The following is a 15,112-nucleotide window of genomic DNA, read 5'->3' on the forward strand; positions in this document are numbered from 1 at the left end:
CCCAATGGGGTGCCTCAGTCTCAAATGAGATGATAAGCTTACCACGTGATTCATAGATAAAGCAAACGTGATTCGTACGGCAGCAAAATTTTTACGCTCTTGGATTTTTTAGTTTTATTTGTGTTCTAGTTTAGTGTTATAGTTTTGTTTACATAATATGTGTGAACTTTTAATTGGATTCTTTTCGTGATTACAAGGATTAACTATCTTTGGAACTTTCTTAATTGAACATTATATATATAAATTGTCTAGTGGCGACGCGCCCAAAGACATGAGCACAGACTCAGAAACAATGGCCGTCAATGGCAATGATCGTAATGCTAAAGATCTCAAAGGTGACGCACCTGAGACAGCTGTGGAATCACTAGTTGCCACAATGCAAAAACAATTATTAGAAAATCAAAAATCAATGTTGTGTCTTACACAAACTGTACAAAAGATGCAAGAACGCATGAATGGCGAACAAACAAATAAGGGGGAGAAGCGCAAGGCGCTGGATAATCCCCAGTCTGCATCAACAAGTAAAAAGCAGGCACCTGACTGTAGCAAGTCCGAGTCGGAGGCAGACAATACCAAAGACGAATTTGAGGAACTCCTGTCTGAAGTGACAGAAGAAAAAGAAAGCGATCCAGACGATCTCTTAGAAGAGCTAGCAGAATGTTTTGGTTCTGATGACAAATGCAGCGAACCAATTTCTGAGAAATTGGCGAAAGTCGCAAATGAAGGCATGCGGACAAAATTAAACAATGACAAAATTAAGGAGATCGGTGAAAAGTATAGCAAACCGAAAAATGTCGCAAATCTGATAACACCGAAAGTGAACAGCGAAATCTGGGCACATCTTAATAGGAAAGTCAGAACACAGGATGTCCGACTTTAAAAAACCCAGGCACTGGTGTGCATAGCTATTGTGCCACAGCTCCAACAGCTGGATATACTTCTTAAGTCAAAAAAGAAGGGGGGTGAAACAGCTCCGATTGGCAAGGTTACGAAACTAGCGATGGACAGCCTCAAATTAATGACTTTTGTATATTGCGACCTTTCATATCGGCGCAGAGAGCTCACAGTGACCGGACAAAAACGAGGAGTTTAAGGCTTTGTGCTCCAATGATCATCCGGTGACTGACAACTTGTTTGGAGACGACCTCGGGAAAGTTGTTGAAGATATTGTTAAAGGCAATAAAGTAGGATCGAAGATATCCGGAACGTTTCCTAAGGATAGAAAACCTTATAACAGGAAACCTTTTGGCCATGGATACAAGTCAAATTACACTCAGTACGGAGGATCGGGAAAACAGTCCCATTTTTTAGGCCACAGATCCACTCCTCATTTCCGGAAGAAGGCCCCGAGCACTCAATACAAACAGCGGAAATAAAAACTACAAAAGAAGTGAGTAAACTTGATATGAATTTCATGAACACAAATGATAATTTCCAAGCAGGGAAAATATCCCACTGTATTGAAGCTTGGGCAGAAATAACTTCTGATGCAACAGTACTTTCAACTGTTCGAGGGTATTCCATAGAATTTGATGAATTTCCCTATCAAATGTGTTCACCAAAACCAATTCAATTTAACAATGAAGAAATGATTTTGGTAGATCAAGAAATCAAACAATTATTGCATAAGAAAATTATCGAAGAAGTGATAGATTCGGAGGAAAATGAGTTCTTATCAAATATCTTTATTAGACCAAAGAAAAATGGGAAATATCGAGTAATTCTCAATCTTAAAAATCTGAATAATTGTGTAGAATATCATCATTTCAAAATGGAGACTTTAAAAGCCGCAATAAATTTAGTGACCAAAGATTGTTTCATGGCCTCAATAGATCTACAAGATGCGTATTATTCCTGTAAGATCAATGCTAATGACAGAAAATATTTACGATTTTTGTGGAACGGACAAAAATATCAGTATACATGTTTGGCAATGGGATTAGCGTCAGCGCCCAGAATATTTACCAAATTAATGAAACCCGCATTTTCAACTCTACGGAAACAAGGTTTTTCAAATGTTGCATACATAGATGACACATTACTTATCAGTGATTCTAAGACTGAATGTGTAAAAAACGTTAAAACCACTGCTACATTGCTAGACAACCTCGGTTTAACAGTGAATATAGAAAAGTCAGTCTTTATTCCTACACAGAAAATCGAATTTATCATCAATTCGAAAACAATGACAGTTTCTTTAACGGACGATAAGGCAAAATCTATACAAGACACTTGTAACAAAATCATTGCCTCGCAAAGTCTAACAATTCGGCAATTAGCGCAACTGATAGGAAAACTCGTGGCAAGTGAGCAAGGAGTCCAATTCGCACCTCTGTATTACAAGTCATTAGAAATAGAGAAAGATAGACTTCTAAAACAAAACGTTGGAAACTATGAAGCTCGTATTTCACTCTCGCCAGATGCCCTAATTAACCTACAATGGTGGATTAATAATGTGAATAATTATCCTCGAAAAATAATGCATGATAACCCCCTCGTTACGATAAAAACTGACAGCTCGGGGAATGGCTGGGGCGCTATCAATGAAAACAGCGGGGAGTGCATCAGGGATTATGGGATGACCACGATAAGGAAGCTCATATAAATTTCCTGGAACTGAAAGCAGCTTATCTCGCTTTGACACGCATGTGCAAATACTTGAAAGACTGTCATGTAAAACTGTATTTAGATAACACTGTCGCTGTTACATATATTAATAAAATGGGAGGAAAAATTGAAACCCTAAATGAATTAACAAAACAATTTTGGGAATTTTGTATAAAAAGAAACATTTGGGTAACGGCATGTCATATAGCAGGTGTAGAAAATGTAGAAGCTGATTACCTTTCACGAAACTTTAATCCTGATATGGAATGGATGCTTGATCCAGAGATTTTTGACGAGATTACAAGACTATACGGGAATTGTGACATAGATTTATTTGCATCCCGATACAATAGACAAATTTCTCCATATGTGTCATATGCCCCTGATAGACATGCAATAGCGATAGATGCTTTTACAATTTCATGGAGTGAATTAAAATGTTATATTTTCTGTCCTTTCTGTATTCTCAGCAGGGTACTGCAGAAAATATTGATAGAGAGTGTGGAAGCAGTCATTGTAGCCCCGATATGGCCGACGCAACCCTGGTTTCCCAAGTTACTACAGCTGATAGCAGCGAACAGCTATTTATTACCGAACAATCAGCAACTTCTGAGGCTACCGAACAATCCAGACAAAGTACATCCGATACCCAAGATGAGACTGGGTGTTTTTCGTGTGTCCGGAAATCGCTCCAGAACCGAGGCTTATCGGAGGACACTATCGACGTACTCCTCTCCTCGTGGAGGGAATCCACAAAGAAACAATATTGGACATATCACCAAAAATGGATGTTATTTTGTCAGCAAAGAAAAATTGATACTTTTGACGCAAATGTAAATAATGTTTTGGCGTTTTTGACAAAATTGTATAATGCAGGTTTAGGTTACAGCGGATTGAATACCGCCAGAAGTGCATTATCTTCGTTTTTACAATTAACAAACTCTGTAAATATTGGCTCACATCATTTAGTTTGTAGATTTTTGAGAGGTGTTTTTATAATGAAACCTGCTTTACCTAAATATAGTGTTACATGGAATGTAGATATTGTGTTGGATTATTTGAAATCTCTAGAACCTTTAATGGATTTGACCTTGTTACATGTATCTCACAAGTTATTAATGTTACTTGCGTTATTGTCAGGACAAAGGGGTCAAACGTTGCATTTAATAGATATAAGAAATGTACATGTCGAAGACAAATTATTGAAAATTGTTATAGGTGATCTGTTGAAAACATCAAATCCTAAGTCACATATGGGCGAACTAAATTTTTCAAGCTATCCTCATGATGAAAGTTTATGTGTTGTTCGTGTTATGAAACACTATCTTCTAAGAACGAGTAACCTGAGAAATGATGTTACAAACTTATTCATTACAACGCAGAAACCCCATCGCGGGGTGTCCAGGGACACTGTTGGCAGATGGATGAAATCCGTTATGTGTGCGGCTGGAATTGACATTAACATATTCAAACCCCATAGTACTAGGGCGGCGTCCAGCAGCGCAGCGCTTGCGCGCAAACTTCCAATGTCTACCATCTTGAAGACTGTTGGATGGAAAAGTGACTGTGTTTTTAGAAAATATTATAACAAACCTATCATTGTGGATGACAATTTTAGTCAAAGAATGCTTTCCAAATATGATCAAGTTTGATTGTCACATATATATGTCATGTATGCCAGTGTTTATTTCATTTTAATAGATTTGAAACAAATTTGACTTCTGCTTTATATTGATTACTACTAAAAAGCAAGAAAATATTTCTTTAATAACTAAATCATAGACATAATGGATTACGATTATTTATACGTGAGACACAGCTAAAGAAGGCTTTAAAGCGGATGCAAGTTTAACTTTATATTAATACTTATAGAAAACTTTAAAATTTGGATTTATCAACTCTAAAGTCTCATTTGAGACAATATAGAAGAAATTCTAAAGTTAAACGAGACTTACCTGGAAGGTGAAGTTTGACTGGAATTTCTTCGACCAATTCAAGGAATCAAATGCCCTTATACTTGCAGTATACACCCACCATTAAAGTATAAATTCATAAATAAAAATATAACTCTAAAAGTATGAATCATGGTAAGCTTATCATCTCATTTGATCCCTCTGCACCCCCAATTGGTCGAAGAAATTCCAGTCAAACTTCACCTTCCAGGTAAGTCTCGTTTAACTTTAGAATTAAAATGTAACATGTTTAAAGAAAAGTAACATGTTAAATGAAAATTACTATTGGGCAAGATAATTTTGTTTCTTTAAATTAAGCTACATTATGTAAAGATTACCCTGAATCCCAAGTACTTCTAATGAAATTGATTTTAAAAACTTTTTATACAATTTTTTTCTTCTCAACTCAAAATGGGGAAAATGACTATGTGTATTAGTAAATCCTGCTAAATTACGTTTTGTCTTGTGTATTCATGGAAAATATGGAAACATGACATCCCTGATTTTAGTTTATTTTCCCTATAGCTCATTTAATCAGAAGTCTCTGATGAGACTCTTGCTTTTCTGGTTCACATTCATCATTATCTAAATGTTGCAAATGAACTTATAAAATTTAATGTAAAGATATTTTCTTAACTTGAATTAATTCAATGAGACTTGCTGTTCTGGAGAATTGGTTTTTAAAATAATGTTACTGGTGTTTTTTTAAAGAAACATGGTGATGAAATTTATCGAAATCAGATTCTTGTAAAAAGAATCAAATGCATATTAATGTGGTCCACTTGTGAATTGTTGAATTAGATGAAAACTTAACAAGGAGGACAAAAAAAAGATGAACTGACACCAGACACTTAACTATTGCAAGAATTATTCTGTTTGATGACCAGTCAATTAAGATAAAACTGCCAATATAATGATTGTTCTTGATAAATCTAAATAACAATGAAAATCTGAATATACATGTACCAGTACAATAAATGAAAACATATTAGGCATAAAGCTTTGTTTTCATTTTGAATCACTTTAAGCAGTTTCCCTACAGGGGAAACTATATGATAAACACGTAACAGATTTCAATGCTCTCTACAATATATAACAATTTGAGCTCTACAAATAAACTTAATGCCCATTATCACTCAAGCAATACATGTTTATGCACACATGAATTACCTTCCCATTGTATTTTAACATTAACTAGCATTAAGACTTGGACCCTGGACCTCATCTTGTTCACTCTACAGTAATGAACAAGTTAAAAGATATGAACAAAATTACATGTACAGATCAAAATTGATCTTCTTCTAACCTTTGGTCTCTACGGAATATAAAACCCTGTAATGTACTTTCAACTCAGCACATTTAATTTGAACAAATCTGAATGGAAATGGTTGTAGAACAGGAGCTTGTAATAAAGCAGTCTCTGTATTGCATGGAATAATCTGTGAACATCTATTGGTCAAATTGCTGATATCTATCAAAACTTATAGAGCCACTATGTCCAACATATTCCATAAGACATCCCATTGCACCAAAGTAACCCTGCAAAGTAAATAAGTAATAGCCAAATGTAAACAAAAAGCATTAATAGTTCTTTTTAAAAAGATGTAAAATGTATAATAGCAGTGCAAAATTATAAAAGTATAAGATTTCATTAGAAAATATATGGCATGAATTCAGCAAAGTTGGTACATAAAGTGATTTTATTATTACATGTATAAATCATCATGTAAAGTGATTAAGTTTAATACTTATGCATGAGCAGCATTTTTTAATTTGTTAAACTTGGAATATTTCTTGATAGTACATTTTTGCTTTGAATTTCTGACACTGGTAGGTACTTGATATTGATATACTGAGTGTTGAATTGATTCTTTATTCTTAATTGAATATGAATGAAATGTGATTTACTGTATGCAGGAAAATTTTAGACTAATCTATTTTTTCACCCCTTTCATCCTCAACACAAGAGAATAAGTTAAGAATGGGATGAATTCAAAGAAAACAGTATATTTTCTTTAACACAAGTGTGTCTGAGCAAATTTAAAATGGTACAAAACTGCTTGCAAGTGGTAAAAGGTAAAAATAACACAGGGTGAGAACAACCCTGTAAAAGTTAGTATTACCTCATGTTCCAAGAAGAGGGCCTTCAGAGCTCCATTAGACCAGTAGTCCATGGCATTGGCTAAAAGTTTCATGGAAATTGTGTTAACACGCAGGAAGTTACCAACAAACACAACTCTCTCCAATCCCTGAAATTAGGATGTTAAATAGGTCAAATACAAGGGAATGTAATCTGCCTGTTTATTATTTATTAGATCTATACTATACAGTTGTAATTTGCAACAACTGAAGCAAAGTACCGAAGACATCTGAGAACACATTCTAGATAGGGACCCTATGTTTTTGTTCAACATCACTCCTGTGAGTTTCAGTACACTTTCTGGCTTCTGATCAATGTGAATCCCTGAGTTTGAGTACACCCTTTGACCATGGATCTTATACTCATGTTCAGTGTGACTCACTTGTGTTTGAGCACACATTCTAGCCATGCACCCTATCTTATATTAGTCAGTTCACTTGATTTTAAGCACATTTTCTAGCTTTGGCCCTATATCATTGGTCAGAGTGTCTCACCTAAGTTTGAGCACACATTATAGCTATCATTGTTTGCTGAGTGTGAGCACACATTCTAGCTATCATTGTTTGGGGGACTAACCTGAGTTTGAGCACACATTCTAGCTATCATTGTTTGCTGAGTTTGAGAACACATTCTAGATATCATTGTTTGCTGAGTTTGAGCACATATTCTAGCTATCAATGTTTGCTGAGTTTGAGCACACATTCTAGCTATCATTGTTTGGGGGACTAACCTGAGTTTGAGCACACATTCTAGCTATGGACCCTATATTATTGGTCAATGTGGTCAGAGTTGCTCGTGCTAGATCCTCCTTACTAGCTTTCTCCCTTTTCTCTGCTTGATTCATGTGGCCAAAGCTAGAAAATAAATGTTTTGAAAAAAAATATGATTTACAAGTTCTCTAATTAAGAAATGTTTGAAGCTTAAAATATCTTACAGAAGGAAACATACCCAAACAAAAAATAGGTTCAAAAATCAATTCTTTTGATAATCTAACAGAACTGAAAAAAATTGTCTTATACTACCTTATTTGTAATATTTAAAGAGGCTGGGGTGTGGCAGCCATTTTCAGACTATTTTGATCTCCTTTAGAAGAAGATCTCCATATAAAGATATACAAAATTGATCAAATTTTAAAACTAAAATGTATGAATTTTTTCTTTGCCAAATGATAGTTGACAGCTTAAGATACCTAATCTAAAAAAAAAAATAAGTTAAATCTGGTGGTTAATATGTGATTAATTTGTTGACCCCCCCAGCCTCCTTAAAAGCAAGACAAAACAAACACTCACCTGCTGGCTACAATGTCTCCAGTGAGCTTAAATTTCTGATAATCTCCACCATAGATATCCTTAACAAGTTTGTCCACTTTCTTATTGTCCCCCCGAGATGCAAGTTCTATTGCCTCTTCAAATGTTTGGCACCCAGTCAGTAAACAGCACAACCCTAGGAATGTACCCCCTCCAAGACTGTTAAAAACAAAGTTAAAGCATCCCCATAATCAGTGCCATATCCATTTTTTAAAAAAAACAATGAAAGAAGAGAGCTAAAAAATTGGAAGAAAATTGCATCGTCATCAGTCATTGTACATTGATTTTATTTTATTTCATGCAGCTCAAATGTTCTATGTTTCCTAAAACTTTGTGGAAACATGTCTTTTCATGAAAAATTTCAACACTTGCAAGTCAATACAATGTATTTGCTAAGGTATTAAATTTGTACCAAAAAATCTTTAATGAAAAAAAAGAACAATAAAAACTAATAATTCCACATTATAGATGCACTGTAAACACTAACCTTGTTCCACTGACCCTTTGATAATTGTTTGGTCCATGAACACTTAAAATGCTGACCCCTGATCCTATATTAACTACCAAGTAGGGATAAGGGTTCTTGAAATCAAATGGGACTTTCTGGCAGCTATCTGGATCCTCTGGATTTTTATAATAGTAACACTCTTTTTCGTTGTGTCTGTCGATATAGTGGATTCCTTTTAACAGACAGTCAAGTTCATCAAACTTATGGAGATGGAGGTTTACAGCCTGTAAAAGAATTGTCTATATTTTACATGCACCAGAGAGAAATTCCATTTGCATAAACATTTTAAATCATAAACATAGTCATGTGTTCACCTGCAATTTATAATGACATTTAGATTATCAAGAAGTGAATTTGTAAAGGTGTACAAGGTACTGTAAATCACCTCACATATCTTACCAATAAATTTTTAGTGTTACCTTGACAAAATCTTTCTCAAATTTATATGCTCCCCCTCCTGTTGCACAAATCTCTGTGACTAAAGTGTTGAAATGCTTAGCTTTGCACAAATCTATAAACCCCTCCATGTTACTGGTAGGAAATCGTATAAAATGGAGACTTCCTCTACGACCTCCAATCAATTGGTCCTTCATTTCTAAATGAACGTCTCGTATCCCTGAGGTTCCATAGGCAGTGTTTCCAACTAAATACTTTCTTATGATTTTAGCTGTTTCTTTTTCCTGTTCTTCTTCTAGTTCTGTAAAGTCTTTTGGCTCAAAGTAGATAAGCTTTGTTAGTGTACCACCAATATCTAAGCCAAACCAAGGCATACCTAGAAAAAAATTCAACAAAATTTTACAATGACATATACTGTAAACATTTAACATTTGGCTGTGTATTCTATTTGGCACCTTTCGCAGAAAGCATCTTCCACTAAATCAAGTAGATCGCTAAATGTCTTGTTTACACATGTTTAAATAAAGCACACTCAGAGAGAACTAACTCAAATCTAAGCTAACCTGTTGAAAATTCAACTTCTGCCAAATATTGTACAGACAAAATAAAATTAAATGATTTTAAATATTTAGATTAGTTATACTCAACACAATTTAAAAAGAATCAATTCTTTTAATTCAAACATTCAATATTATCCTCTGTCTCTCTACCACACAAACCCAAACACACACGCTCTCTCTCTCTCTCTCTCTCTCTCTCTCTCTTTGTGTGTGTTAGTAAATACTGCAGACACTGATTACTTACATGGTTTGGGTCTGTCTTTGGGACTAAGGAGATCATAGTCAATGTCGCCATTCAATACACAGTCCACAGTTAAAGGAGCACGAATTGATCCATCGTTTTTCTCAGACTCCATTACTACTTTAATTGCATTTAATCCGTCTTACTGTATAAAACCATATTGTATATATAAGATTTACTTTGATTTTTTAAACAGTTTTTCCTCTAAGTTCTCCAAAGGTCATCCGCGTCCGTTAAAAATCAATTTGATGTCTGATCGTGAAATTGACCACCTTAATCCAGCGTTTGGAAAGATTCAATATAAGTTCTAGAATATACTTGGCATATCATAGAAATTAACTTAACCTAAGTATTTTTGTTGTGCCGACATAAAAAAAAATGTTTTTCTAGAACGCAGGAAATACAATTTGCACTGAATTAGCCTGAATTCCACGGACAAACTAAATTATTCCGGAATACGTAAGGCAACATCACCGATGGAAACTGTAACAATACAGGAGGAGATCTCCACTTTTTCTGAGACTGACTCCATTCCCTCTGATGTTTTAGTACAGAGGCAGCTCCAGGACATCATTCTTACTCAAAAGTCAGTCATAGAAAGACTCAGCGAAGACGTAAGTCGTGTTTGTAAACAATGTTTACTGTTCGAATTTTCTCAATACATTTGATTTAATGAATTCATAATTACGTCTGAACTGAATGTTTTAGTAAAGTGACTATTTATGGAGGTAAATTTTAAAAAGATGTCGTTCAGATAGATGACAATGTATTTATTGGGTTAAATCTTGCATTTCTTTTGGTCAAAGTTGCTTCTCTGATATCATTTATAAATCAATGTTTCTTTGAAGGTTTCACTGCAGGAGACATCACTTAGAGAAAGTTTTCTGTCTAGAGATACATATGAAGAGGACCTTCGAAAACTTGAGGTTATTAGCATTTTATAAAGATATAAAGCACTGTATTACATGTAGTTCGGCTAGCCAAGGATATCAGGCACTGAGTTTAAATCATTGTCTTGTACAGGTCTGGTACAATGAATGCGGGTGGTTTCGCTCCAATTACGTGTTCGCGCCGAGTGGTTTCGCACCGATCACTTGTTCGCGCCGAGTGGATTCGCCCCACATGTATATTATATATTAGCTGTGAAGTTTTCAAAAATTTCTATCTGTATGAGTGCTTATAATGAAGAATATTATATTTTCTAATTACTGATGTGTCTCTATGCAACTTGAAGATTGATTGCCTTTGAAGTTTCCTTGTTCTACATAATTTAATATTGTAAATAAACTGAAAAACAATGACAACCTTCATTGAAAAATCAACGCGATTTGTGAAATAAATATCTATATTTTAATATCCAGTCCTAAATTATTCCAAATAAGACGATCAAATCTGTTCAAATAGTCATTTGGCTAAAAATGGCCTCACTAAATGTATTAATACAAATTGGGATAATTATCCCATATAACACGACATTAACGCTTGGGGTTAATTAATTACAAGCTACCTGACAGGTAATCGGGGGGAAGCCAGTCTGTATACTACCCATATCTTACCTGTAGATAAACGGGGCGAAACCACTCGGCACGATACCACTCGGCGCGAACACGTAATCGGCGCGAAACCACCCTACACCGGTACAATCACTAGATTTAGCTACGTAGCTTGATTTACCTACATAGCTTTATTTACCTACCTGAGGTAGCTTTATTTAGCTACCAAATTGATTTATTTCTGTTAAAAAGCATTTTTCTCAGGGTGTGCAGAAAATATCATTTTTATGCAGTGATCATTTTCAACTTTGAACTCATCTGAAAACAACTCATGAAAAAATCCCTCTTGGAAAAATGTCTTTTTCTGCGCAATTGCAATCAAAGTTCTGAAAGTTTTGGGGCTATGTATGACAGTTAGAACAGTTACTCCTTGAATGAAATGACAAAGAAGTCCAGTTCTGGGTAACACGATAATAGGTCGGTAATTGTTCAGCACAATGTGAAGTAATCATACTCAGTCATGCCTCACCGAGCCCAAAAGAAAGGACAGTTAACCAAACAATGGAATTACATGTTATGCTCTAAATTGTCCAAACGCAGCAATGTATAAACTGTAGCTAAATCTAGTGATTGTACTGGACCTGTTGTACATTGAGAAGAGTGGTATCAGTTCAAGTTGATAGGCGTGGATCAGCAGATCAAATGAGATGTGAGGTCTGTCATCTCAACTAGATATTGCTTTTCTGATCAAGTTACAGTTATTGTAATAAAATTAATAACCCCGCTATGGAAGTTGTAAAGGTAAAAGAAGGAGTCAGCGTCCCTGTCTTCTAGAGCAATGATTGACAGAGAGAAATGTCAGATTTGTTTACTAGTGAGTTGGTAGCATCTGTCTAGAGCTGAATGTTTTAAATCAGGATTTAATCTAGTGTACATAAAAAAAGTCATTCTATCTAAGATTTGTATATATTTTCACAGTTTAGTATAATATTAACATAAGTCAAATAGTGTATAAATAAAAGTGGAGATAACTTTGACTCTCACCACCATAGTGACCAGTCATACAGATCAGCTCAACATTAACTGGAATAAGCGCTAAGTCTTGTCCATCAGACATGTTGCCTGGTTGCCTTGTACATGTATCTGAACATTGACTCAATTGCCCGCTAGTCTCAAAGTATGCTAAATTCTAAAGGTACTACATGTAATATCTCTAATTTTGTTTCAGCGATCTGTTCAAGAAGATTATGTACCCAAAGAAGACTATATACAACTAGAATCTCAAATAGAGGTATTCTCTAAATATAGTAGTCAAATTTTAAACTGTCTTTTTCCATATAGAAATTATGTGATAAAAAAAGAAAGTAGTTTTTGATGCTTAGCTTTGTTATTGGACATATTGGTCTAGGTGTGATTTTTCTTGAATTAAAATAGTTCCATTTCCTTATTTGTATATAAAAAAAGGAAGAGAGAAAAGAGCACGCCAAAACTCGGACAGAACTCAGTGAAGTCACAGATCGACTGGAATTTGCTCTGGGAGAAATTGAAATTTTAACCAAACAGTTGGCAAGGGAAAAAGAGGCATTCCAAAGAGCGTAAGAAAAGACTTTCATTTTACAATGTAATTTACATATTATAGCTTGTATATATAAAATCTATTTTACTTTACTTTCTTTTGCACGTATATCTCTTGTATGTTAACTGCTACATGTTCTAAACGATTCTACCACATGCAATAAAATCCAAACTCAAGCTATCCAAATGACAGTTGTCTCTTGGTTAACAAATATTTGAATATAAGAGATTATAGCACTGGCATGGTGTTCCAGAACCCTGAGATTTAATTCATCACCATCTTTGGTACAGTGCAAACTTTTTTGTAATACTGACATTTAAGCCCAATCTTATGATAGCAGTAAATGTTGTGTACATGAACCTACTGACATGAAATTTTTCCTTGAAGTGTGAAAATGGGCTGCAGATGATGCAGCACATGGCATAAGTTGTCACTTGGTGTAAAAAATTTTTTCAGATTTGGTGATGTAAGATCACAAGCCATGAAGGAAACATCAAAGAACATCAAATTAGAATCAAAATGTTCAGGTAAATAGAAACAGTATTTGAGATTAGAATCTAATAGAGCTCTACCTAGATGGAAGCACCACTTGTTAAATTAGGAAATCTGAACAATTTTTGACAGGAAAATAATCTATAGTCAATTTTTCTGTTGACATTCTGTGATAACATGTATTAGTATCTTGTGAAATTACTGTTGGGATCTTTCTTTACTGAAAATCCTACCTAAAAAGATAAGTGATTTCATTCAAAACAATATTTAGGAAATTATTGATATCTCATCAAAAATTGTAGACTTGGGAACGTTGCAAAAAATCAAAGAAAGATAACTGTCATTGTGGTAGCATTTCTTTTTGTTATTGTTGAACACTGCAGTTTTTAAAAAATTATTTTACTAGGGGGGGGGGGGGGGGGGGGGGGCAAAGTTGTAAAATTGAGTAATCATCCAGTTTAAAAATTTACAAAGTAAAGAAAAGAAGTAGATGTTTATGAATTTACATTTTAAAGTAATTTACTAAAAAAAATTTAAACTTTAAAATTTGATACCCATGGAATTAAATGAAACCACAGCAATATGAAAGAAAGAAAATGATTTACAGATATACAGTTCCATATTGTAACAAACATGACATTTTTCACAGAAATAAGTAAAAAGGTGGAACATCAAGAACAAGATTTAAACAAGAAGAAAGAGGCGTTACAGAAACTAGAAAAAAAGATACGAGAAAAAGAAATCGAGCACAAAAAGCAGCTAACGGAAGTGGAGATCGAGAAAAAACACGAGCAGTATATCAGCCGATTAATGGAGGAACAAGACCAGAAAAAGAAAACTCGAGATCGCCTGCTCGCTGTCCCCAAAACCAAGAGATGATGACTCTCAGCTCATACTACTTAAAATCAAAAGAAGACAGTAAAGGGGTATATCCTAGTCCGTCCACAACAAATCACTGCTATACAATGAGTTGCAGTGAAAATGTATATGTTTCAAAGTAAATTATTTATTTACTTTATTATTTGCCTGTAGGTAAAAAATGGTATTTAGCAGGATTCATATAGATTTATAATGGTTTTTTGACATACATATTACTTTGTAATGTCATATACATTAGTTTATGTACAATAAGTCACCAGGTTCTTGTAAATATGTACCAAATATAAAATAAGTAAATTCCAGAGATTGTTGTCATCTTAACATATATATATATATGCAACAGATACTGGATACGTGATATTATAAAAGGCTGCCATATTAACTATGCATTTTTATATTTATTTAAAAAATTAAGCAAAAATTCAACATTGAATTGCAATGTTTTGTCAGTAAAATTGGATGTTTCACCTTGAAAACCTCACTGGTTCTCTTGTGACCTCTGCACTAATATAATTTGGTTTTGTTATATTGATTGAGCCATAAACTGAAGTCTAGTTTAGCAATAAGGTCAAGATCTAGTAAATGAAAGGAGCCTACAGATACTTCAAATTTGAGAAACAAGTTCTTTTAATGACCCTTATTCTACTATAGATGAAAAGTATGCGAAAAAATTTAGTATAAATAAATCATGACGTCATAATGGATCTAGCACCAGCAATACAACTTATTAAGTCAAATGCTGACAGATGTGTTTCATACTAATTGTTAGTCCATCATTTACACACTGAATTGACGACGGATTTTTTTTCGCTATTTCCTGATCATGACAAGGAGCACACGGCGGGTATGAACGGTCGGCAGGGAATGCCCACTGCTCACATGGCACCTGATTCCACCTCTGATCTTTCAGAGTTTGCTATGCTCCTACTTTGTATTGTTGATTGAACTTTTGGGTTTGAAT

The 15,112-nt window shown here is 34.5% G+C and overlaps 2 protein-coding genes and 1 pseudogene across 2 annotated transcripts; 2 read left to right on the top strand and 1 right to left on the bottom strand.

Moving 5' to 3' along the window:
• Positions 1 to 204: 204 nt before the first annotated feature.
• On the top strand, positions 205 to 3,162 carry LOC134229810 (uncharacterized; annotated as a pseudogene).
• Positions 3,163 to 4,797: 1,635 nt separating this feature from the next.
• Positions 4,798 to 10,088, bottom strand: LOC134229812 (pantothenate kinase 3-like). The gene is made up of 7 exons (XM_062711605.1): positions 9,715 to 10,088; positions 8,934 to 9,286; positions 8,494 to 8,738; positions 7,989 to 8,165; positions 7,430 to 7,553; positions 6,683 to 6,808; positions 4,798 to 6,098 (listed from the first exon to the last, which is right to left on the bottom strand). Exons 1-7 carry the CDS (start codon positions 9,824 to 9,826, stop codon positions 6,009 to 6,011), a joined length of 1,227 nt encoding a protein of 408 aa, XP_062567589.1. The 5' UTR covers positions 9,827 to 10,088; the 3' UTR covers positions 4,798 to 6,008.
• Positions 10,089 to 10,162: 74 nt separating this feature from the next.
• On the top strand, positions 10,163 to 14,533 carry LOC134229813 (spermatogenesis-associated protein 24-like). Its single transcript, XM_062711606.1, has 6 exons — positions 10,163 to 10,325; positions 10,560 to 10,637; positions 12,433 to 12,495; positions 12,669 to 12,799; positions 13,237 to 13,307; positions 13,922 to 14,533. Exons 1-6 carry the CDS (start codon positions 10,188 to 10,190, stop codon positions 14,149 to 14,151), a joined length of 711 nt encoding a protein of 236 aa, XP_062567590.1. The 5' UTR covers positions 10,163 to 10,187; the 3' UTR covers positions 14,152 to 14,533.
• Positions 14,534 to 15,112: the final 579 nt, after the last annotated feature.

This window comes from Saccostrea cucullata, unplaced genomic scaffold (assembly GCF_032062105.1).
Source record: "Saccostrea cucullata isolate Sc308-1 unplaced genomic scaffold, CSIRO_AGI_Scuc_v1 ctg114, whole genome shotgun sequence".
Taxonomy (NCBI): domain Eukaryota; kingdom Metazoa; phylum Mollusca; class Bivalvia; order Ostreida; family Ostreidae; genus Saccostrea; species Saccostrea cuccullata.

What these genes read in the sequence shown, in the direction of transcription:
- LOC134229812 (XM_062711605.1), bottom strand. Translation starts at nt 9,826, where the DNA reads ATGGAGTCTGAGAAAAACGATGGATCAATTCGTGCTCCTTTAACTGTG. An exon ending in GGAGACATTGTAGCCAGCAG is followed by an intron (nt 7,554 to 7,988) that starts GTGAGTGTTTGT and finishes TTTATTTTCTAG; the next exon opens with CTTTGGCCACATGAATCAAG. An exon ending in CCCTCTTCTTGGAACATGAG is followed by an intron (nt 6,099 to 6,682) that starts GTAATACTAACT and finishes TTTACTTTGCAG; the next exon opens with GGTTACTTTGGTGCAATGGG.
- LOC134229813 (XM_062711606.1), top strand. Translation starts at nt 10,188, where the DNA reads ATGGAAACTGTAACAATACAGGAGGAGATCTCCACTTTTTCTGAGACT. An exon ending in TAGAAAGACTCAGCGAAGAC is followed by an intron (nt 10,326 to 10,559) that starts GTAAGTCGTGTT and finishes GTTTCTTTGAAG; the next exon opens with GTTTCACTGCAGGAGACATC. An exon ending in AGGACCTTCGAAAACTTGAG is followed by an intron (nt 10,638 to 12,432) that starts GTTATTAGCATT and finishes ATTTTGTTTCAG; the next exon opens with CGATCTGTTCAAGAAGATTA.